This window comes from Muntiacus reevesi, chromosome X, assembly GCF_963930625.1.
Source record: "Muntiacus reevesi chromosome X, mMunRee1.1, whole genome shotgun sequence".
Classification (NCBI taxonomy): Eukaryota; Metazoa; Chordata; class Mammalia; order Artiodactyla; family Cervidae; genus Muntiacus; species Muntiacus reevesi.
The window spans coordinates 99,702,443-99,726,938 of record NC_089271.1 but is presented as its reverse complement, the minus strand read 5'-3'; the positions used below and the strand labels follow the sequence as shown (position 1 = coordinate 99,726,938).

Here is a 24,496-nt window from a genome sequence, read left to right as displayed (position 1 = left end):
CTGTTTTTTTTTTTTTTTTTTTTTTTTTTTTCTTATCTTACTCTTTATCTCTATGGGTTCCTCAAGGTGGTGGGGTGGAAATGGCCTCCAGCAGCACTGGGGCTGGGAATGGCCTCCAGCAGCACTGGGGCTGGGAACACCTCTGATCCAATGGGAAAGCTTGGGATTGGCCTGGCGACCTGGGTTACTCCCCTCCAAGTGGGGGTGGGAAGGGAAGTGTCCCCTTCCTCCTGATGAAATGGGGAGGGACAATTTCCTACAGTTCTCAGAGGCATCCTTATCAGAAGGAAGGGGAGAGGATGCTTGGCAGAGGGTAACAGCAGCCCTCCCACCCCCGTGGTGGGTGAACAGGCAGGTTCCTACTGTTAGATTTGCTATCAGGGGTGGGTGCTGATGGAAAAAAGTGCAGCATGCCAAGAGAAGTGTGATAGGACCAGGCAATAAAGGTGACTTAGCCTTTAAAAGGAAACCAATCTCTCTCCCTTTCCCCTCCTCCTTCCTCTTAAGTTATTAATTGTGGTAAATAGGCTCCTAGAGTATGATAGGCATGTCTGCCCATTCAGTGAATATTCTGACTTATATTTCCAGCCCCACAGACAACCACTGGGCTGTCTTGGTCAGAGAATGTAATTTAGATCACTGGTAGAGCATGTCAAGTGTCTTTATTTTACTATTTAGGTTATTTTACACACTGCCTAGGGATTCCAGGTTTTTCTGTCCTTCCAATACACGAGTGTGGATTTCATTAGTGATGAGATTTTCAAAGGGTCTGAAACATTCTTCACAGTGAAAGCTACCTGCGAGGTAAACTCTCATAAGTATCTTATGCCCTTTAACTTGATTTCTTCAGTGCTTTCGTGAGTTGAGACAGGAGACTGCCTTCTGGGGGCCATTTTTAATTCCCTCTGTGCCTAGATTGCTGACATGGTCCTTTAAGTCAGGTGAGAAGAGCCTGACCACTTACCAACCATGGGACCTTGGTCAAACACTAGAGCCTTAGTTTTCTCCTCTGTAAGGCAGGTCACTATGAGGCTTGAGTGAGGCCATGTGCAGAAATGTGTTGAACACTTGAGAGCAGCACGCAAGTGGGAGATGCCATTTTCTCTGCATTGTTGTATTCTTGTATAAGGCAGTGGTGAGCATCCGTGGCACTGGCCTGGGTTTTTGCCTTCTGGCTCCATGAGTTGGTCATTACTGGTGATACTGCATCCTGGAAGGACAGCCCCAGTGGAGTTGGAGGCAGGCCTACCACTTTCTGATGGGCCTTGTCACTTCTGCACCTCAATTTTCTCATCTCAGAAACCTGTCATTTAGTCCCTGCTCTGCCTTCTTATCACTTGTGGTTGTCAGGCTCTGATATAATAATGGACTGGTAGAGCCTTTTGTAAGTTGTCAAAGCACTTACAGAAATGTAAGGTTGCATTATTACTACACATAGGACATAACTTCTCTAGTCTGTTCTTTTTAAAATCCTACAATCAGCTTTGCTCCATTAAGAGTCACTTTGATTCACTTGAAATTACATCATTTTATAGATTTAAAGCTACCAACATGAAATTGATTGCATTTTTGAAGAGCATATGCTGTAAGATAAATATTTCACTTTAGAATTAATTTTCTACTTACACTGAGAATATTCACTCTGTGTAGTTGTAACTGAGTAATATTTCATTAAAGGCTAGAAAATAACATGCTTAGCTGTCTGAGGTCTAGAACCTTAACCTTAAAATAAATTAGTTGGTTTATTTCAAATCACCCTGGAACCTATTCTTACTTCTTGGTTGTCAGTCAGTATTTCAGTTCTTATAGTAAATGTAAAGGTAAGCAAATAACCTAATTGAAGTTTGTTTTCTAAAAAGGAAGTGTACATATATCCCTAGTCCGTGCTCATTTTTCTCACTCAGAGCCTATGTCTTAAAATATTTTAATTGCACTATTTCTTTTAGTCCTACAGGATCACATGTTGAATGGTGTAAACAGCTTATAGCTGCTACAATTTCTAGTCAGATTTCAGGTTCAGTGACATCAGAAAATGTATCCAGAGATTACAAGGTAAGCAGAATTGAGTCCTTAATTCATTTTCAATATACCGAGTAGCCAAGAAGCTTTGCAAATTTAATTCAGATAAGACTTTGGCCCCCTGATGCTCACTGGCCATTTGCTTGGGAACAAGGGTGAAATGTCCTCTGTTGTTAAATCTGAACTTTAGAAGAGACATTTTTACCAGGATCAGGTATATGTGATCATAGTTTTATAACCAAGAGGAAAAGTTGACTTTTGATTATGATCATTCTTTTGAAAATCCAGTTCCATTTTATTATCTTATTATGTATTTTATTATGTATTATATTTTTAGATTTGATTATAATAAATGCCTATAATTTTCTTTGTTAGTATTCTGAATTTCAGAAAACATCTGATAGGATTTCTCTAACTTCACAGTTTGTTTCTGTATTTATGTACTACCTGTGGGTTTTCAGCATTAATATGTGATACTGGAATGCAAAAAAAAAAACTTGTAAAATCTCAAGAATATTGTATGGGTAGCCTCATTTTTTAGTCCTTATTGAATTGAGAAATCTCTTCTTGTTTATTTTAAAAGTTGGATTCCCTGCTTATTCTAAAGTTAAGAGTGATAAGCTCCTTGTCAGCAGAAACTGGGGCTCTTTTTCTCACCACTGCTCCCCCAGCACGATCCTGGAACATAACAGGTGCTCAATAAAATTTTGTTGAATCAATTAACAAATAAAATGCTTGTGTGCTCCATCTTTATTAAGGCTAAAGACTAACTTTGTTTTAATGTCAAGAAACTATTAACAGGTACATTCAGTGAAACCATGTTTAATTTCAGTGGTAGAGTTTGCTTGAATTGAGGTTTCAGTTTATTATAGTCATTTTTGCCCACTGGTAAGAGAGAATAGATTTTCACAAGTATGGACGAATTACATTTTAGTACCCTGGGTCAACTGCTCTCAAAATCATGGCCCTTGCCAGGCATCAAATCTTACAAGGAGTTCAAGAGCTGTGATAACGATCTTAAGTCATTCTTAATAGCTGTCCTTGTTGAAGGGCTCTCACCTCACTTCCTCTTCAGCTTGCCCTGTAACAAGTGCAGAAACTGACTCCAGGGGATGTGTAATTGAGATTTGGCTATGGTGTTGAACTTACTTCATCCAAGCCACTGGATACTATCTATTACGCCTCCCAGAGGAAGGCATGGCTGTGGCTGAATAGAGATTGGATAATATGCCCAGCCAAAAGAGTGGCAGTATAGTTCTGGATAGGTTTCCCTGCTGTCTGGTTTTTGTGTTTGCCCACGTAGGAGCAGCTGGGGCTCCTATTCCACAAGAGCTGGTGGGCAGATATGCTGTTTCCAGGTGGGAGAAGTGTTTGCTGCGTCACCTATGCCTGAGTGGCTGGGCACTGGCCAGCTCCTGACCCACCGGTCCCAGGTGCCCTCCTGCCCCCACCATAACTGAGACACTGCCCCATTGAGGGAGAGGCTCCAGGACCCAGATAAGCAGAGAATGGCTCTCGGACCATGGACTGATTTTTCTTTATGGACAGTTATGAGTTACCTGTAATGTTTTCATTTATCGTTGAATAGTTGTTAGTGCTATGTGGGTTCTAGAAAAGAATGGTGACCATGTGATAGCTATCTAACCTCTACATGAATAGATAAGACTGAATCTATACTTTAACATGAAGCAACTAAAGTTTTTTTTTTAATTTTAGTCTATTTATGAATTTTGTATAGCAGAATTAGCTCATGTTGGAATGGTTTAACAGATGGTATTCAGAGAAAAAGAATGCTTTTCCATGTTTTGAAAATTGAATTTTAAGTACCTACATCAGATCGTAGCTAAAATTTTAGATGAATTATTGTGAGAGCTGGAGAAGGAAATGGCAACCCACTCTAGTATTCTTGCCTAGAGAATCCCCTGGACAGAGGAGCCTGGTGGGCTGCTGTCCATAGGGTCGCACTGAGTCAAACATGACTGAAGTGACTTAGCATGCATGCATGCATTGGAGAAGGAAATAGTAACCCACTCCAGTATTCTTGCCTGGAGAATCCCAGGGACAGAGGAGCCTGGTGGGCTGCCATCTATGGGGTCGCACAGAGTCAGATATGACTGAAGAGACTTAGCAGCAGCAGCATTGTGAGAACATTTTTTGTTAAATCACTGTCTTTGTTAGATTAGTCCTGTAGCCAAGTCTGCAAATTTGGTGTTAAATTAATAATTCAGGAGTTGTTGTGTTTTCTTTAAGAAGAGAGTTCTTTTAAATAATAAAAGCATAAAATGTTTCTAAACCACAGATAATTTTACATGCTGTATATAAAGTAGTTCTTGAAATCAGGGTATCCCAAACAGGCCTTTGGGACACCTCTGGCACGGGAGCTGTGCCTGGCATTGGCCCTGAAGGCCTAGATACAATTCCTTGAGGATTTAGCATGCAGTCATCAGTCAATAATACTTGAGATTATGTATTGTGCAAATATCTTATTTGAAATAGGCACTCAATTTGGGGGTTAGTTTATTATAGGTTAGACTCAATGTCGGTAGTGAAATGGGAGCAGATGTTTTTCTGGAGCAGGCCCCTTGCATCTTGATTTGGAATGCTGATTGTGTTCTCAGTTGAAGCTGCTGAGAGTAGTTCAGCATCCTCACCCTTGTAAGCCTTCTAGCCTGTGTAAGGCTCTGGTTTTGTCTTACTTTTTTGACATATTATCCATTTAATTCTTAAGACAACCCAGTGAGATGGCATTTATTATAATCATCGCTTAACAGGTGAGGAAAGCAAGGCTTAGAAAGATTAAGTGACTCAGTTCCATGGTGGCTCAGATGGTAAAGAATCTGCCTTCATTGCAGGAGACTGGGTTTAATCCCTGGGTCTGGAATATCCCCTGGAGAAGGAAATGGCACCCTACTCCAGTATTCTTGCCTGGGAAATCCCCTGGACAGAGGAGCCCAGTGCAAAGTGTCAGACATGACTAAGAAATAACACTAGTATATGACTAAGAAATAACACTAGTATCATGCAGTTAGACTTGGGATTTGAACCAAGTCATTCTATTGAAACGCTAGAGTGATTTTAAGAATTTTGTCCTGCCTTCCTGTTCACCGTTTTTCAAAATGTGGCCCTTGGATGTTCCCTGGGATGCCTGCAGAAATGCAGTTTCCATGATCTACATCCCACTCAGTGAATCAGAATTTCTGAGGGTGGGGAAGAGTGGATCTTATGTATTTCTTGTGTACAATAAATTGTGAAAAGTTTGGCTTCCCTAGGTTTGTATCTGTTGAAATTGATGATGATACCATACATTTCTGGTATATTCCTACAAACCTGAATAATTAGCACTCATGTTAGATTTTAAAGTACAGTTGCTTTATTATTTTCCCATATCATAAATTGACAGCTTAGGGTCAGATCACCCAAGGTGATCAGATCACCTAAGAATAACACTGGCATCACATGAAAAGAGTTAAGATGGTATGCCCATGAACATATTTTAACAGTTATATAATTATTTTAATGTGCAGTAGAAAAACTGGCACATCAGACTTGTGATTTAATAGATGGATATTATTGCTTAAAGCCAGGCAAAATATGAAAAAAGAGTGGATTTAAAGTCAACATAAATACTAATATTAGTATTACAGGTGACATGCAGGTATAGCAAGCCAGACTTGCACAGATGGTATATAAGATGCCAGAAGTTTGGAGAACATTGTCCCTGTTGAAAGAGTAGATAGCTATTATGTGAATTACAGATTAACTAAATTAATAAATGTATGCCTTAATACCAAGTCATCTTGAAGATTTACCTGATAATTAAGGCTACTAGAAGAAGTGTAATAAAATGTGTTCTTTGCCCACCCTACTACTAACTCAGTTGCTTCCATTTTTAACAGGCTAAGAAAGAGTACAAATCTCTTCCTTGAATTTGTCAAAACATTTAAGAACAAGATCTGAATGTAATGTTCCAAAGATTAGATGAAAAAAATACAGTCATAAATTGTAATGAAACATTTTTAGGAACTGTTAGCAGAAGTGACAAAGTTGATGAGCTTCCATTGTTTGCAAAGCAGAACTAGGTCAAGAAGAGGGAACATGGTGGAGCCATACAGACTGTACTGGTTAGCTTTGTAACCTTGTATAACCTCTGAGTATCACTTTCCTTTTGTGTAAGGATAAGAGTTTAGATTAGATTTAAAGTCTCTAAATTCCTTTCTTTCTAGAACATTCTTCAATTGTGTTTTGTCCAAAAGGATTTGATTCTGGCCAGCCTTCAGGAAATTAGGACACCATAGTTTTAATGTGATCATTCTCTTTCCTCTGGCTCCAACACCACCATCATCATCACCCCTCTGTCCCTCCTGTTTCTGCTACTCTCATCACCACACACACAGTAGCTAGATCTCTTCTTTAAATATTCTGAAGAAAAAGGAGAAAATGGAGAGGGTCTTGTACTAAATTTAATCATTTAGTAAGTTAGTACAGTGACTAAATTCTGGATCCTAAACAAAAATTTCCAGAAGGGCTTTGGAGGGAAGTGGGATGCAGTGTGTGGAGAAGGCTTCATTATGCTTGAGCTTTGTCTTAGTTAATACTTCTTAAACTGAGTATAAGTCTAGAAAGAGCGAAGTTTGAGCATGATCATTTTTAATCCATGGGCATAATCCACTTTTGATAGCTTGGCCTCATGATCTGTTTATTAAATCAGAGTTTGCAAACACAGATGTCTACAGGGGAGAGCTAACAAGCTAAACAGACATGGGAGAGAGCTGTGGAGAACTGGAGACTGCAGTGTGTCCCCTTAGAAACAATTTAATTATAAAAACAAACATGTTCCTGCCTGTTTGAGCAACAGGCCTCCAGTTTGTAATCACTGTAATGGCAGAATACTGTCCTATCTCTCGGGATTACTTGTGGGTAGAATTATTTCTTAAAAATATCAAGGTTTGGGCTTCTGCTTCTGGAAAGATGGAGCAGATGTACTTTTTCTTATTTTGCACTCTCAGTATAAATAAATACCCTGGACATGATCTATAAGATAAACAAAAGAACGCCCTGAAAGGTAGAAAGAAGGAGGCAGACTGGTTAGGGACCTCAGGACCCAGGGAACAATGGGGTGGTAATGTCCCTGTTTTCTTTTTTTAACCACATGTGTCTCAGACTTGTTGCCAAAGAAGCTAGCAACCCAGAAATGCCAATGGGTGCAGACAACAAAAGCCTAGTCTCTCTTTCCAAAGGACAGGAAGGGGACAACTGAGTAGAAAGAAAACTTTTAGACACTAACCACTGTGCTCCAGCCAAACACGATAGAAAAAGCTGCAGCCCCACACCCACCAGCAAGGCCAAGTGGGGAGCCTAGGTTCCACCCTCACCAGGCTGCAACGAGGCACACCAAGCATGGCAGCTGTGGTGTTGGGAGGCCTGGTGGACAGTCAGGACTTTTAGCACCACCCAGCAGCTGGGAAGCCACACCCCCACTGTGGTATCGGTGCTATCAGTCACGTGTGCTCCTGCAACTCCCAGCAGGGCAAGTATCAGCAGAAGCCTAACTGGACCCTGGAACTCTCACCCCCACCCAGAAATAACTAGGAGACCCCTGGCCTTTGATGTCAGTGGGGACCGAGAGGGGAAACTGAACTTGTACCCCAGCCCACCTGTAATGAGGCACTGCTCCCCACCCACCTCCTGTTTGAGCAGTGGCAGAGAAACAGCTGCAACAGAAGGGTTAGGTAAGACCCACACTCTTATGATGCTCAAAATGGCCAGGTTTCCATTGAAAATCACTCATAATACCAAGAGCCAGAAAGATCTCAAACTGAGTGAAGAGAATCAGTAGATGCCGAAACCGAGATGACAGATTTTAGAATTCTGTGAAAAAGATTTTAAAGAAGCCATCATAAAATTGCTTCAATAAACAATTACAGATATGTTTGAAACAATAAAAACATAGAAAGTGAGAGACAAAAAATAGGAGTTTCAACAAGGAATATGAGATAAGAACCAAATGGAAAATTTAAAACTGAAAAATACAATAATGAAAAAACAACCCCCCAAAAAACACACAAAAAAGAAAGAAAAACACTAAACCCTCAGTGGATTGTTTCAACAGCAGAATAGAGAGGGCAGAGAAAACAATTGAATGAATCTTGAGGGGATTACACAGAGTAAAAATGCCACTCCCCAAAGGTCACATGCTGTATAATTTCATTTGTGTAGTGAAAGTGTTTGAGCCGCTCAGTCATGTCCAACTCTGTGACCCCATGGACTGTAGCCCGCCAGGCTCCTTTGTTCATAGAATTCTCCAGGCAAGAATACTGGATTGGGTTTCCATTCCCTTCTCCAGGGGATCTTCCCGACCCAGGGATCAAACCTGGCTCTCCTGCATTGCAGGTGGATTCTTTACCATCCGAGATTTCAGGGAAGCCCTTCATTTGTGTAACAGTCTTCAAATGACAAAATTATAGAAATGGAGAACAGATTAGTGGTTGCCAGGGCCTGACAAGGGAAAGGGCTGGGAGGGAAGTGGATGTGGCCATAAAAGAACAACGTTAGGTGATGAGAAAATTGTTCTGCATCTTGGCTGTGTCAGTGTCAGGGCCCTGGTTCTGGTATTGTTCTGTAGTTTTATAATATACAATTAAAATTTGGTGACATGGTACATGGAATCTCTCTTAATCTTACAAGTGCTTATGAATCAACAGTTATCTCAAAGTTAGAAATTAAATTTTTAAAAGATCAGGATTTTTTAGACTGCTGAATGACTCTATATTGCATGTAGAATAAATTTTGATTAATATTTCCAACAATTCATGATATATCAGAAGTATTATTTAAATGAAGCATATAGTTATGCAAATAAAGATATTAGAATGTTTTTACTCCACTATTACAGTCTTTTTGTGGAAAGAAACTCTTAGAGGCATAGGCTCAAAGATAACACATTTATTAAAAAACTGCTATTTGACTTAGGATCATATGGTTTATCAGAAAGGTCATAAAATTTGGAGTCTGGGCACTTTGCCTTGAGTCCCACCCTGTACCTGACTAGCTGCTCAACAAGTTACTTTATCTTGCTGAGCCTCAAGTGTTCTCATCTGTAAAGTGGATGTTATAGCGGAGGTTTAATGTATTAAAAAGGGCAGCATATGTGTGAAATGCATGCAGTGCTCATTTATGGTATGCTATTACTCTATGAAAATGTATATGATATGTAAAAATGAGTACAACAGGAGTGTATTGTAATTGCTGAACACAGGTCCACTTCCAAAAATGTGACGTGAGTACCTAATGTGCACAGGGGCTGGGCTGCATGGAATTCATAATAGAGGAGAGAGACTCAAAACAATACAGTACAAGTTGAACTGTGGTGAGTGTTGCAACAGACAAGGACACAAGGTGTGGTGGGAGGAGCCAGACAGGCAGAACAGAGCATTCTGGGCATGAAGCCTTGAGGCCCTTGGTCAGCCAACTCAGAAAGGGAACAGGTTTAGGTGGGGCCGTGTAGAGATGAAGAGCATGGCACTGACACCAGTCAGCTTAGGTCGGAATCCCCACCCGCTTAGAACACTTGTGACACCAGATGTGTGGGTTTGTTCCCACACTGGCAAATTCTCCCATGCCAGATGAGTGTTCTACAATTCAATTTGGTTGTGATACTCACCGGAGTTAGTGCAGACCCCACAGGTCAAGGGCTCAGCCCACAAAACTTCTCACTTCAGTTGTCCAGTTTCAGGTAGTGGGTTCCCAGGTTACCTGGAACTTCTGCTTGGCTTGGCTACAAATTGGGGGGTGCCCACAACTCCCTCCCTGAGTTCGTTCATTTGCTGTAACAACTGACAGAACTCAGGTAAACAGGTTTACCAGTTCCTTATAGGATAAATGATGTAAAAAAATGATACAGCCTGTGCAGCTGCCTGAGGTCTTGAGGGCCATCAGCGCTGGTTGCAGGATTTGACTCCTGAGTTGTGCTTTAACCACTGTGCTGATTGCTGCCCCCCACCCCCACACCGAGTTTTTTGAACTCTTCCAAGGAAGCCTAAGTGGCTGCTAGGGTTTGGGGACTGGTCAGGACTTCACAGCCATTCGTAGATTCCTCTCCTTTTGTACGTGTAGAAACTGAGGCTGGGTGCGGTCACGCAGAGAGAGACTGCAGGCCTCCTGCTTCAAACCTCTGCTCTCTACCTTTGATCAGAATCATGTTCACATGTAAGGCCCAGGGATGCTGCTTGTAGTGCTGTTTTTTAGTTGTCAATTGTTATTATCTCTTTATAGACAAAACATTACAAAATTAATTGCAGTTTCAGAGCAAATGTGAAAATAAACATGCTGGAGTGGAGGTCTGAAGGGAGCAAGGAGAAGTGAGGGAAGAGGTCATACTGTTGCTTTCTTTACCCACCCTAGAGAGAGTTAAGAGGGAGTGGAGGTACATTGGATGGCTTTAGTTCCTGTGCATTAATTACAGTGGCACCACACTGAGGTGGTGCAGCAGACTATCTGGGAATAAGTACTTGCTCTACACCTTGAACTTGGCCAGATTATTTAACTGTGCCATGGGTTTCTCATCAGAAAATGGGCCCATGATAGTTTTTATCTCACAAGGTTGTTCCGAGAATAAAATGAGTTAGTACATACAAGGTTCCTAGAAGAATGGCTGTCACCGAAAACTCATTTCATGAATTTTTTTTTAAATGATGCAGCTGCTGCAGAAGGACAATAAAAGGACTAGAAATTGCAATTTCAATCAGCAGATTGGGAAGAGGGAGGGAGTAGTGTGAGAAAGCATGTTCCGTCATCTAGCTAGGTCACTAGCTACTGTTTGAAACTGACAAGTCAAGAAGTAGTGGTATCATTCACACATTATACAATGAAACTTTCCAAACTCTTCCACGATTTTATAATTTATGTTCAGTTTTTGTCATCATTTAAAAATTCTGGTAATATGATTTATGTTATAGTTGAATAATATACAAATGTATATAGATCTTAAGTAGCATGCCAACTCTCTACCTAAAAAATGTTCTTACCTTAAAGGAAATTTTTATGATTTATATAGCAAAGCAAATTTGGAACTTAACTTATACACACACACACACACACACACACACACACACATGAAACTATTACCTTTTATTAATTTTCACCTTATATAATGATTTTTATAAAAAATTCATATATGTTCTAGGAATGTGCTAGTCACAATGTTCACTATATCTCATAAGTCATGATACTCCCTATCCCTATATCTCATTGAAATAAATGATACCTCAATCTTTTAGACATTTGTGCCTCATCACTGAACTCTTCTGTTGTTTCTAATTATAAATACTAAAACTTTAAGTGTAAGTAATACATCATTTTCATGGTATGCTGTGTATGTATGTGTGAAATGTACTGCTGGAATTTAATGCAATTTTAGTTATGCCTCTGAAATAGATGAATAAATATTAACTAAGTGAAAAAAAGAAGTAGTGATGTAACCATATTTATGGTTATGGAGGCATAATTTAAAATACTCTCATTAAATGTGGTTATCACTGACAAATGAAGCTGGGGAGGGGAGCCTTTCTATTTTGACTTTTCATTACCATGGATGTCCCATTTTGAGTTTTTTCAAAATTAACATAAGCATGTATGTTATGTATTTTGTACTAACTCTTCTGTTGTAATTAACAAATGAGAAATGTCACATATTTAAAGTATACAGATTGATGAGTTGTTGATAGGTGCCCCCTTGTGGCAGTATCACCACAATTAAGATAAACATATTCATCACCACCACCTCCTCAAAAAAGGGGCAGATTTAAGCTTCTTAGCCTAAACAGTCTATATTTAGGAACTTCTGGGCTTTAATTCCCTTTGAGCTATATAGCATGCCTTAGTTCAGACACTTTTTTTACTTCAAAGAGTATTTTCTCTTAATAGCGATACAATGATGTTTTTTGAAGTGTGTCCTCATATTCACGTGATCCTCTTATCTATCCTGAGTAAAAACTATGAAGCTAATAAGAACCTCCAGTGATTTTTTCTTTAAATGATGTTTTCCGTAGAACTTCCAGCATTCTATCATATGTAATGATCATCGGATTTCAGAGTCAAGAGTGGGGAACAGATGATTCAAGCCTTCCTGAGACTGTTAGCACTGTTCGCTTTTCAGAAGTTCCATTGGTTCTCTGGGCCGTTTCCCAAATGCTCCATGTGCAGCAGTTGGGGGCTGGGCTAACGTGAGGGAGGTAACTTCTCCCTCTGGGGCGGCCACATCAGGGGGTTTAATTCTGGAGTCCCAAGTGCAAATTGGAAATAGAATTCCTATAGAAACCAGATTAAGATTGTGCTTAACTAGGCTTTGTGATCCCATTAACACCGTGGCTGAGCTGTGCTCCGCGCCAGCTGTGGACGCTTTTGTGGTTTCTTAGTTCGGTTTTGTTTTGCTTCTGTGGGCTGGTTTGGGAGCAGAACCACCTTTTTATATCATTGTTTCTATGGGGAAAATGTGTTCAGTATTCCAAACAGACACACAAATGAACTTTTCAAACACAGCCTGTTCACACTGTCTTGTAATAGCCCTTGACAGAAGGGGTTTGTGTTTAAAATAATGTAGTTTGTCTTAGGCTAAGGGCGATAAGTTTCTCCAAATCATAGACTTGCCTGCAAATTACAGGACAAATGTGTTAGGATTGATTGGATATTGAATGAAACTTAGAGGGCAAACATGTTAGGATTGACCTGCTGGGTTTTATTTGGAGTATTATGATGTTTCTTAGAGCATGGGCTGGCGAACTTAACAGCATCTTTCACAGGTCAATAGTGATGTGTCCATGATGATGATGTTCTGTGTTTTAACTGACAGGTTTTCAGGAGGCCTGATATAAGGGTAAGGATATTTGGTTTTCAGCACATGGGCCTCCGCCTTGTGTGTCTCTGTGCTTTATCGGACACTTAGTCTATTTAGTATTCTTTGCCTTCTCACTGGTTTTATTATTCACTCAGATCAATTTGCTCTGCTGTGTCATAGCTTTCAGTGTTCACTAGAAATGCTTTATTTGTTATGATGTTTTCATATGCGAAAAAGCCAATGTGTGTGAGGGCAGGATGCTAAAATTGTTTCCAGTGTGCAATACTGACTTTTGTTGTGTTACAGGAATTCTGACCAAGTGGGTATTCATGGCATGGGGTTGATAAGTCTAGGCCTACAGAGTCCTGTTCATTTAACCTTGTTCATCACATAATTCATGCTAGAGTATTTATTAACAAGAAAAACAACAAAGTGGTCAGTTGTCCATCCTGAGTAGGTAATCTAAGATTTCAAGTCTTGATTACAAGATCAAGTAAGATTTCATGTTTGCATGCTGAATCCCAAAAGCAGAAGTGCTAATCTTGAAGATGAATTTAGCAAAATCAGCCCCATTTAGTATTTCTTAAAATACAGACGTAGCTGTTATAGCTAGTGGATTATAGTTTATATTTTCCTCATGATTTTCCTTCCCTTTATTTCAGAATATTCATAAAACAAGACAAAGATTGGTAATGTGCATGCATTTAAACCTGAGTATCAGATGTTGAAAATTAACCTTGTTCCATTAAATGAAAACAATGTGGATTTTGACAGAATCATTTAGTGATTTCGGTTTTAAACTTTTAAAAATAAGCAGGTTAAATCAAATTCTTGGATTCTAGTTGGTTTATCTTTGTTTAATTTTGTTTTCACCATGTTTTCTTTTGCTCATGGGAATCATTTTCTTTCATTGATTCACATTGTTACCTATTAGTGTTTGGCTTTACACTTGCATGGACTTTGAAATGCTATGTGGGGTTTTTTTTTTTTTTTTTGGTTGTTGTTTGGTCATTCATTCTTTTGTTTTTAAAATTTTTTATCAAAGAATGATTCCATTTTCTTTGTATTAAAAAAATGGAAATTTAAAAAAGCTGGCTGTGTTTAACAATTTGTCCTGCTCTGAAGGGTAGCAGTACCAACTATGTACTAAAGTCAACCTGATGATAAAGTATAAAAATATTTTAAGTAGCTATTTTATTTTACTGACAAAAATGAAAGGCGGGGAAGAGTAAATTCTTTTATAAAGCTTTGCTACTTATTCACTGATTGCCTTTTAAAGAAATATAGTCCTTGGGATCAAAGTTTCTTGAAGGAAAAATATATTGATGCTAAATTTTAATATTTTCAGCCTCAGAGACTTGATATAACTTTTAAAAGGGGTTATAAGTTTGTCATCTTCAATATTCGTGCTCATTATACCACAGGCTAAACTAAAAGTCCAAGTTTTTAGGGTTTCAAAAACTCATTCTAAAAAGAAATTAAGAATAGTAATACATGTAAAGGGATTGGAAAATTTAGATAAAGATATGTGATATTTTAGCTATTTCTTTGAAGCACATTGATACTGTAATTAGAAAGATTTAATATGATTTTGAGTCATAAATCACAGTATTTAATTAGCAATAAGCAATAAGTAACAGAGCATTTGTATGTATCTGCATATGTATGACCCCAACATGTGATATGCACATGTGCATGTGTGGAAATGTTGTTAATTCCAGTGGCATTGACCTCTGAGCAACATAATAGTTCCTTTTAAAAACACATGTCTACGAACCGCCTTTGGATTTTGTCTGGATTTTGGTCGCTGCCCGGTCTCTGTGGTCTGTTTTCTTTTCTATGAGCATGTTATGCATCTGTGGTTTTGATTCTTTGCTGTACGCTGCAGTATTGCTTGATTTTAAGAAGACAGTACATTCTGTGTAACCCATGATGTTTGTTTGCTTTTCATTTTACACCCCAACACAAACACAGAGTAGGTACTCCAGTTTAGGCTGAGGATGCTATAGATGGCCCCCACGTTCTTTCCTTAACTCCAAGGGGGAAAATGTTGGGATTTGCAAAACCATGAAAGGTGTGTTACATGCTTACTGTCTCTTTAAGAAAGAACTTCTGTCCTTTCACCTGTCTGTTTGCACGTGTTTCTTTTTCCCCCCTTTGCCTTTTCTTGTCCATGCACCTGGTGCTGTGCAGGAGATTCAGGAAGAACACAATGGCTACCCTTCTGAAGCTGAAGCTGATCAGGTGGCAAGTTGTACATGTTCATCTGTTTGTAGTTACAGACCGTGCATTTAGAAGCCATTTCATACTAGATTTCTAGGCAACAAGCAAATGCTTTTTCCACTACAGTAGCACTCTCTTGTCCAAGTTTGGTAGATTCCATTATGACATTATTTGCAAAAATTGGTTTATCCAACATTTTGTCAACCAGAAATTTGTTTATCTCTGCCTCTCAGTTTTCCCAAGTAGATTTACTGACGGGAATAATGAGCCTCAGTCACAACACGATTCTGAAGCGCCTTCACGAAGACTTAGAGGAGCAGATGCACACACTCAGGGTGCTCCTCAAGGGTACAGACTTTGCTTTATTCAAATTTGCAGGGTCTGTACCCAGCACAGCACCTGGCATGCTGTAGGTGTTTATGGAATGAGCCCATGTATTTTGTAGAAGAAAAAAAAATCATTCATCGAGGTTTCTTCAGTACTTACTCTTTGCTCAGTACCTCTGGACTCTGGAGAGATTTAATGCAGCAGAGCTTTCCCCAAAGCTTATGTAGAAACTGAGTATATGAAACCTCTAGAGGAGCCGCTCCAGGGAAGCATGGCAAACTCCCAGTGCTCAGCTGTCCCTTAGCCCAGCCCACCCTCCTTTGGTGACCCTGGAAGTACTTGCAGAGGTCCATTTGAAAACCACTGCTTTCGGCAGGCCGCTGTTACAGAAACTATCCACCCAGCAGCCTGGGTTCAGGAGAAGGAGAAAGCAGTGGAGAGCCAGCAAGTTGGTGACCTTCTGGATCACCAGCAGAGGGCTGGGCTGAGATCATCAGAGAGATTTCCTCACCTGGGCAACACTTGGAGCAGAGGCCCTAAGAGGGCTGGGTGTATTCACGAGACATATTTTATCCATAAGATCATTCCTCTTTGATGATGTACATGGGTTGGATAAATCAAGGGTCAAATCATGTCCTGTGCAACTTGGAAGTTGCAGTCAAAGCTTAATATAGCACAAGTGTGCGTCCTATCTAACACCGGCTTTTTAGAGGGAATCTACTGTCCTTGCAAAACAATGAGGCTTTAATAAAGATCCATTCTCCTCTCGAATTCCTATGCTAAAGCTGAATGTCTTTCCTGTACACAGTGAACCTTTTATAGGGAGATCTGAAGCAGTGGGATCAATGATTTGTTTTATTCTGATAGTTGCTTTTTCATCATGTACAAAGCATGTCCCAGATTTAACTATTTTTAGTGAGAGGTTTGTCTCTATCCCATCAACACGTTTCATGCCTCATATAAATGCACAAATATTTCACACCAGATTTAACGTGACTGTTAGAAGAGAAGAGGAACCTTTGCTCCCTAGCCTCTATCTTGAGAGTCTTGTACATTCTCAAAATGGTCCAGTCACTGCTGCCTCCCATCAACGGCATCTGATTAGTTAGTCCTGGGTTGAGGACTTGAAAGTGTGTGAAGTGACTTTTTATAAAGTAAATCAGACTTTCCTCCACCTCTTCCAAATTCAGTTAATTAGAACAGCTTGCTTTAGTAAATATATTTAAAAATAACCTATTCCCATTTATTTTTGAATATCAGTTAATGATTTTAAGTCTATATGATAATATTTAGCCAATAAAATAGGCTTTAAAAGTGTAACATTTGAAATTATTGAAAACTTGAATATGATTAAAATAGCTTTCTCACTTTGTAACTATTTTATAAAATCAGTCACTAGCTTAGGCAATAAATTAAAGAAAGCAGACTTTCAAAATAAGGCTTCTGTGAAGATTGGTGATTTTTAGTGTTTCTAAAACTGGACATTGAAAAGTATAAATATTGGTTTATGCTTTATTGTGTCAAAGATGTATTTCCAAAACAGGTATGAGTATAAATCCATCCACAAACACTTCTCTGTGTCCCCTTTAACAGTTTTCTGCATCCCTAAAAATGTTGATTGAGAAATGTCTTAAAAACCAATCTGGACTAAAAGTTTAAACTGAGTAAAATTGCTTGGAGGTGACGATGAGCACTAATCTGTAGGAGGAGGTTGGACTGTGTCATTTTGTGCCCTCCCCAAACAAATATCATTTGACCAACATTTAGCATCGAATTTACTCTCTATATTTTGACATTTTCACTTCTTATTTTATAAAATTGGATGAACCTACTATATATAGTGTTTTTAAGTGGACCTTTAAGACCCTTTATAAAATATATTGAAGTATTCTTATAACTGTGAAAAATAATTATTTTGAATTTTCAATAATTTTGACTAGAATTATAAAAGATACCAGTTTTAGTATTTTGCTTCACAAAATTATGTTGAAAACTTAGGACTATCTACTCTGTTTTCTGCCGAACACTAGTGGCCTCCTGATGTTAACAGGTATTTTTTGGAGAAAGCAGCCCCTGATGGACGAGGTAGGGGAAATGCAGCGTACTCTAGCGCCTTCTGGCGGATTCAGCCTGCATTAACATGCTAAAGATTTGTCTCACTAAAAAAAAAAAAAAAAAAAAAAAAAAAAACCCACTTGTCTCCTTTAACCCAGCATTTCCCAAACTTTTTTAAATAAGTCCTATTCGCATCTCTTGGAAATTTAGTACTCTATGAAACACAGCTTGGGAATTGCTGGAGTTTTGAACACCTTACTCTTATTCATGACACATTATGTCAGAGATGCCTGGAAAAAGTGACCAGTTTCCTTGGCAGCATCTCACAAGGTGTCAGTACCTTGGAATAGGCACGAACTTCAGACTGTGGTCCCTAGATTTGTAGTTCATGAACACTATTTTCTCAGATCTCCCAAGTTATTTGGTGCTATCCAACCAGGCTTGCCAGAGACTGGCTCTACTGGTCCATAGTGCCGATCCAGACATTTAGAAATGTGGGCATGTATCCTTCCAGCCATCCAAGACATCCTTTTCCTGGTGATATTGTAACAGGAACCCTGAGACCTCTTTAGGAATTTGCTCGGTAAGCGTGGAATCAGCAGTGTGAACTGACTGGGGAGAAAGGCCAACACACCCTGCTCCACAGGAGTGGATAAAATACTCTTGTCTGCCAGATAAGGGCACATTCTCGTGGCCTGTATACGCACTGACAAGCACACTTGCCTGTCTTCCCTCCTACACTTTGTGTAGCTGCAGGTAGCTGGGTTGGAGTAGGGAAGCTTTCTTATTTTATAAAATAAGGCTTTATAAAGTAGGGCTTTCCTTAGTAAGAGACCCTCCCTGCTTTCTTAAATTAGACTTTGGGGTTTCCCACACACTCTCATAGCTGGGCCATTTCTACAGCTGCTTAAGCATCTGCATCTAATATTGATTTTATTTGTACTAGTTTCACGCTCAGAAGGTAACCTTTTTTGACCTTATTTCCAAATTCTGGAGGCACCTTGTAATAGCTGTCTGTGTAGTGATTACAGTATCTATTTGTCATGTCAAACCATCTCTGTATTAATGCTTTCTAACTGTGAACTTTAAGTATGTGTAACAATTTGCTAGACTATGCAGCATGGTGTCCTGTGATGCGGAGCTTTGAAATTGTCTTGTAAGGGGAGGGGGGCATACATTTTGCACGCTTCTGTAGCCTCGTAGCAAGAGCACAGAACACTACCATTCTTCCCAGGTCTACAGATGGAAAGGGAGATTTACTCGTGTTTGGTTTCTTGCCAGGCTCTAAGGGATGGAAATAAGCTGGCACAGATGGAAGAAGCACCACTTTTCCCAGGAGAATCAATCAAGGCCATTGGTAAGTTTAACGAGTACATTTTGCTCATGGAGATCCATAAAATGACATGGCACATTACTCGTAAGCACAGGTGATGTATGTGCTGGAGATCAGCCAGATCCATTTAATTTGGGGACAAATGGATGAGACCTTGCCCTTCTTCATGTCATCATGACCTTAAGAGACAGGGACTATAGAAGATCCCTTGAAGCTCCGAGCGAGTCTCGGGTGGCAGTACCAACAGAAGAGGGGCCCAACTTTGTCCCATGAGCTGAGGCAGGTGAGACTCTCATGGTGATGTCACTTCAGTGATTTGTTGGAAGCCTTCACTAGAAGGAAAAGGTCCTGAGGGATGATCCACATCCTACTTTCAATGGCAATCTTGAGAACTTGGCAAAGAAATTTTAGTAGCTTTTACAAGTCCAGAAAGTACAATTTTAGTGCAGGAAAAGGGCATGTGTGCCCACCGTGGATTATAAGGGCAGAGGGCTGCAGTGGATGGCTAGGCATTTCAGCAGGCAGTCCACTGTGCCGGGCTGGGTGGGAGGGCAGCCAGCTGGGACCACTTCACCTCACAACTGCCAGGGTTAGGGTTGACAACCTCGTTTGCGAGGCTCACTGTCGCCTTCTTCCCTCCTGGCTCCCTCCCAAAGGTGCATGCCCGGTCCCAGAGCACGGTCATGTTGTGTTTGAGTAGCTGGGCTCTCCTGCCAGGACCTTCACACCCTCTGTGATAGCCTACTCTGTGGCTCTGGGCTCTGTTCATCCCAACCTGAGTTTTGAAACGGTTTCTCTCTTGGGCTTCGGGAACTTCATCCACTCCTGGTGCTCAACCAGCCTTTCTGGCCTTTCCTCCTCTAGGAGTGTTTCTAGCCCTGCCTCTGTTGTTTTGGGAATGATGGGACTAAAATGCAGAGCTAATTCTGTTATGCCTCTCCTTCTACTCCAGACAAACAGACTACACAGATTTAAAGTGAATGTGAAGAGTTTTGACACATTTATACACCTGGGAAACCACCATCACAGTCAAGATAATGAACATACTTATCACCTCCCAGAAGTTTCCTTAGGCCCCTTTATAATCCCTCTCACCCATGCCTTCTGCCCCTTTCCCAAGCTTTAGAGGGTTGTTGATATTTCCTAGAGTTTTATAGAAATGGAATCATTGAGTATGTCCTTATGTCTGCTTATCCAATCCTGCTTAATTATTGTGATATTCACCCATATTGTGAGTGCTATGGTCAGCAGTCATTCCTTTTCATTGCTGAGTCATATTCCATTGTGTGGATACATCACAGTGTGCTGATCCATTCACCTATTGACAGACACTTGGGTTGTTCCTGTTGTTTGGCTATTACAAATAAACTGCCATGAACTCTGATGAGCAAGTCATCTCTGGCCTTGTGTCCCTTTGTCCTCATGCACCCTTGGACCCAGCCACACTAACCTCTGGCAACTTGCTGACCTCTCCTCCCTTCCCCTTCCCCAGCGTCCCTGCTAAATTAAGTCATTCCTTTTCTGAGCTCTTATCACATCAAGTCCACATGGTTCTGATAGCATTTATCAGGCTCTGTGGTGATTTTCTGTGTAGTATCCCTCAGGGGTTACCTGGTGAGTAGGAAGGAATCTTGTCATTTATACCTAGAACCCCAACAATAGGAGCCACTCAATACATAATGAGTTTTATAAAAGTTTAATGTAAGTGTTTTGAGAATTTGGCTGAATGACAGCTTTAGTGCTGTTATTTATCTCCTCGGACTCATCAGTAGCTGTGTCCATTCTTGAGCTTTCAGTGGAATGGCACTTTTAATGGAATAGCACTTTGGGAAGATTGGGAAGATGTGGTATCTTTGTGACTGGTGTGAGCTTCCCAATATTCATAGGAGTTATAAGTGTTGTTGATTTTGATATTAAGGATGTTGATATTGATATAAACATTAAGAAATATGGAAACTGATGAAGAATTTGAAGCAAAGAAGTCTTTCCCTACTTCATTGACATGGTTTTGGTTTTTGCCATCTGTAAAGCAGCTTTTTGGAGGTGCTTCGGGGGACAGTGTTTAGCTTTAGTTGGTTTTCATTAGTAGTGATTTATGAAATGTCGCCCAAGATCTTCAGATTTTAATTAATATGTTTTTGAATGTGATTAATTTATCACTCACGGGAAATGTGAACTATTTGGAAGGAAATGACAAAATGTAACTATTATGAGGCTCTTTACTTAAAACCTCATTAAGTAGCAAATCAGACTTTTGTTTTAAAAATGGAATTTTATTAGAAGACTATCTATCTATGCCTTTATTTAAAGTAATGAAAAAAATTAAATTCCTAGAAAACTAGAATCACGCATTTGTGGAAACTCATGTTAAGATTTATTGAAACACAAGCCAATGGCACTAGATGCTATTTTGGGTTTTTTCTTTCAGTGAAAGATGTTATGTATATCTGCCCATTTGTGGGAGCAGTGACTGGCACCCTGACAGTGACGGACTTTAAGATGTACTTCAAGAATGTAGAGAGAGTGAGTACTTAAAAGTGGGTTTTATTTTTAAAAATGCTGCAGAAGAAAGCAAATAATAGAGAAGATAGTAAAAAGTATCCTGAAATCCTACCACTCTGAGAGAGACTGAGAGTCAGTTATAAAATGTGCCCATTTTAAGATGTGCAAGCAGATTTTGTACGTTGAAAAAAAAAGCCATTAAAGGAACACTTTCATGGGGGTGGGGGGTGGGGTTTAATTACAGTCTCAACATCTACATCACCAAGCAGGTGATAAATCAGACCTCGGTGTCTTAGCCAGAACCAAGAGGAAAATCAAAGTAACAAGCAAACATGTTTTTAGCCAGCGAAGACTTGAATTCGAAAATTCTGTTGACTGACACTGATTGGCATTCATGTTCATCTGTGAACCCAGGACCCACATTTTGTCCTTGACGTCCCCCTGGGAGTGATCAGCAGAGTTGAGAAGATTGGAGCACAAAGCCATGGAGACAACTCTTGTGGCATAGAGATCGTGTGCAAGGTACGGTGCAGAGAGAAACTGAGATGGGGCAGCCAGTTGGAACATCCTTGGGCCTTTGGATAGTAAGAATAATTTGGACGTTAGTCACTCAGATGTCTTCGGGACACAAACCTCTTCAATCCTTCATCAACCAATCCAGACCATTACATAAGCTGTTGAAGTAAACTGCTTCTTTTCTGTTGAAGTGTTCTAATTAACATGGACCTGTAACCTAGGCGGTGACATGATTTGTTACATTTCAGAGAAATCAAGTGGAAAGCATAGATCAGTAATTTTTTTTTGCAGTTTGTCATTAGAAGACTAGTTTTCAGTCAGAGACTTCCCAAAGGGACAATGGGCATGTGTGTGCTCAGTTGCTCAGTCGTGTCTGACTCTTTGAGACCCCATGGACTGTATCCCGCCAGACTCCTCTGTCCGTGGGATTTTCCAGGCAAGAATACTGGAATGGGTTGCCTCTTCCTCCTCCAGGGGATCTTCCTGACCCAGGAAATAAACCCCGTATCTCCTGTGTCTCCTTCATTGGCAGGTGGATTCTTTACTACTGAGCTACCCAGGAATCCCTAAAGGGACAATAATATTCATAAATTCTGTGATTAAAAACACAGTTGAGTTTCTTGTTGGAATTTGCACCTGAGCCATGCTTAATTTGATTTTGTCCCTTTCTTCCAATGGATTAAGTAAAATCTGTGTGACAGCTTTGATGAGAACTAATCATTAAAGATGAATATGAGCCAACTCTGGGCGATGGAGGACGGAGGAGCCTGGCATGCTGCAGTCCATGGGTTTGCAAAGAGTAGGACACAACTGAGCAACTGAACAACAACAAAGTCATTTAAGAAATACCTTAACTGATGCTTTATTCCAATGACTTTGCCTTGTGGAATACAGTTCACTAACAACCTCACCTAAAATACCAGGCAAGAGATCCTGCCTGCAGCACCATCCAGGTCCCTTCCCAGTTTGGGGTTTGGATTAGATTCCTGCCAGTCTGTCTGCCTCCATCATATCTCTGAGTGAAGCTCTTGCTGGTTGGCCCTAGACTGCAGTTGAACCCATGTTTTCAAATAAGCCTTTACTGTGCTGGGTCAGAAATCTGCTGGCTTCCTTAGCATCCCTTGAGCAACACATGGCTGTCCTCCCCTCGGGTCCATGGTGGCAGTCCTGATTCTCCAGGATTCTCCTCAGGCAGAGCAGTGGGAATCCTTTGCAGAACTTAAAGCCGAGGGTGGGGTGGGTAGGTCAATTCTGTAATTGTGGTACAGGTCATTTCTCTACTCAGAACTCTTCAGTAGCTGCCCGTTACCCTTGGGCTATAGGGAAAACACGGAGACCCCATGGTGTGAGTGGGCTTGCTTTCCTTGGCGGCTCACACTCCAGCCCGCCTCCCCTCATTCTTGCCATCCCCATTCCCATAGTTGCTCCAACCCGCCTTGGACCCCTCCAACCCTTGCCACACTCAGACTCCTGGGGCTTCACACATGCTCTGTCTTTGCTGGCAATACCGTTGCCTCTGAGCTGCTGCTGCTGCTGCTGTTGCTAAGTCGCTTCAGTCGTGTCCGACTCTGTGCAACCCCATAGACAGCAGCCCATCAGGCTCTGCCGTCCCTGGGATTCTCCAGGCAAGAACACCGGAGTGGGTTGCCATTTCCTTCTCCAGTGCATGAAAGTGAAAAGTGAAAGTGAAGTTGCTCAGTCATGTCCAACTCTTCACGACCCCGTGGACTGCAGCCTACCAGGCTCCTCCGTCCATGGAATTTTCCAGGCAAGAGTACTGGAGTGGGTTGCCATTGCCCTCTCCCTCTGAGCTGAGCAATCCTAAATAGCAAGTCAGCTCAGTCAGCAACCGGAGAGCATGTGTGTAGCCAGAGTAGCTTGGCGGGAGGGCACAGCAGGAAGTTATGTCACTTAGGCAGGTGTCCTGTAGCTGTTTTCCTACGATATTTTTTCTGTGTGTGTGGCCAAGGTGGGCCTTTGTGAAAAGTAATTCTAAAATGTTCTTCAGTGTAGAATTACCAGGGCCATGCTTAAACAGGTGATATGAAATTCAAAAAGTACAAAACTGTGTGTAGCAAAAAGTAAGTTTCTTTCCAGCCACCCTGATTCACTCTGTGCAGGCACCCGCTTAAACAGGTGATATGAAATTCAAAAAGTACAAAACTGTGTGTAGCAAAAAGTAAGTTTCTTTCCAGCCACCCTGATTCACTCTGTGCAGGCACCCACTGGCACCAGTTTCCATAGTTGGCCTCTGCATACAAGCCCATATCTGAAAATGTGAATGGTCATGTGTTACATTGATCTGCACCTTTCTTTCCCCACTCAACCATTATCTTGGAATTCCTTGCTAGCAGTACCTAACAAGAGCCACTTCTTGTTTTCATCAGCTCTGTAGTATGCCATCAGTGGTACTATAGTTTATTGAGCCAGCCCCTATTTATTGATGGGCATTTAAGTTATTTCTATTCTTTCACTGTTCTAAATAATACCACAGCAATACCTTTCTCACTTCCCCAATTGCTTTTGCTTTAGTTTGTTTGTGGTCATATTTATTTTCAAATTCTGTGTAAGATTAAAGAATAAGATTCTTGTGTTTTAACAAAGAGCATAGGCTTAGAAAAGTCAGGGGGTAGTGCTCAAACCAATCCTGGGAAGACATTGCACCCTTTGAGCCACCTTGTCGGCCTTGT

The 24,496-nt window shown here is 40.5% G+C and overlaps 1 protein-coding gene across 3 annotated transcripts in view; it reads left to right on the top strand.

Moving 5' to 3' along the window:
• MTMR1 (myotubularin related protein 1) overlaps positions 1 to 24,496 on the top strand; it is a 60,066-nt gene that overhangs the window by 4,098 nt on the left and 31,472 nt on the right. For 2 of the 3 annotated variants that reach the window (XM_065916578.1, XM_065916575.1), the window contains exons 2-6: positions 1,947 to 2,052; positions 12,866 to 12,889; positions 18,737 to 18,812; positions 21,217 to 21,311; positions 21,705 to 21,812. In XM_065916578.1, the coding sequence (XP_065772650.1) occupies positions 1,947 to 2,052; positions 12,866 to 12,889; positions 18,737 to 18,812; positions 21,217 to 21,311; positions 21,705 to 21,812 (409 nt within the window). The remainder of the gene's footprint in view (positions 1 to 1,946; positions 2,053 to 12,865; positions 12,890 to 18,736; positions 18,813 to 21,216; positions 21,312 to 21,704; positions 21,813 to 24,496) is intronic. The other variant, XM_065916576.1, reaches the window with a different exon arrangement.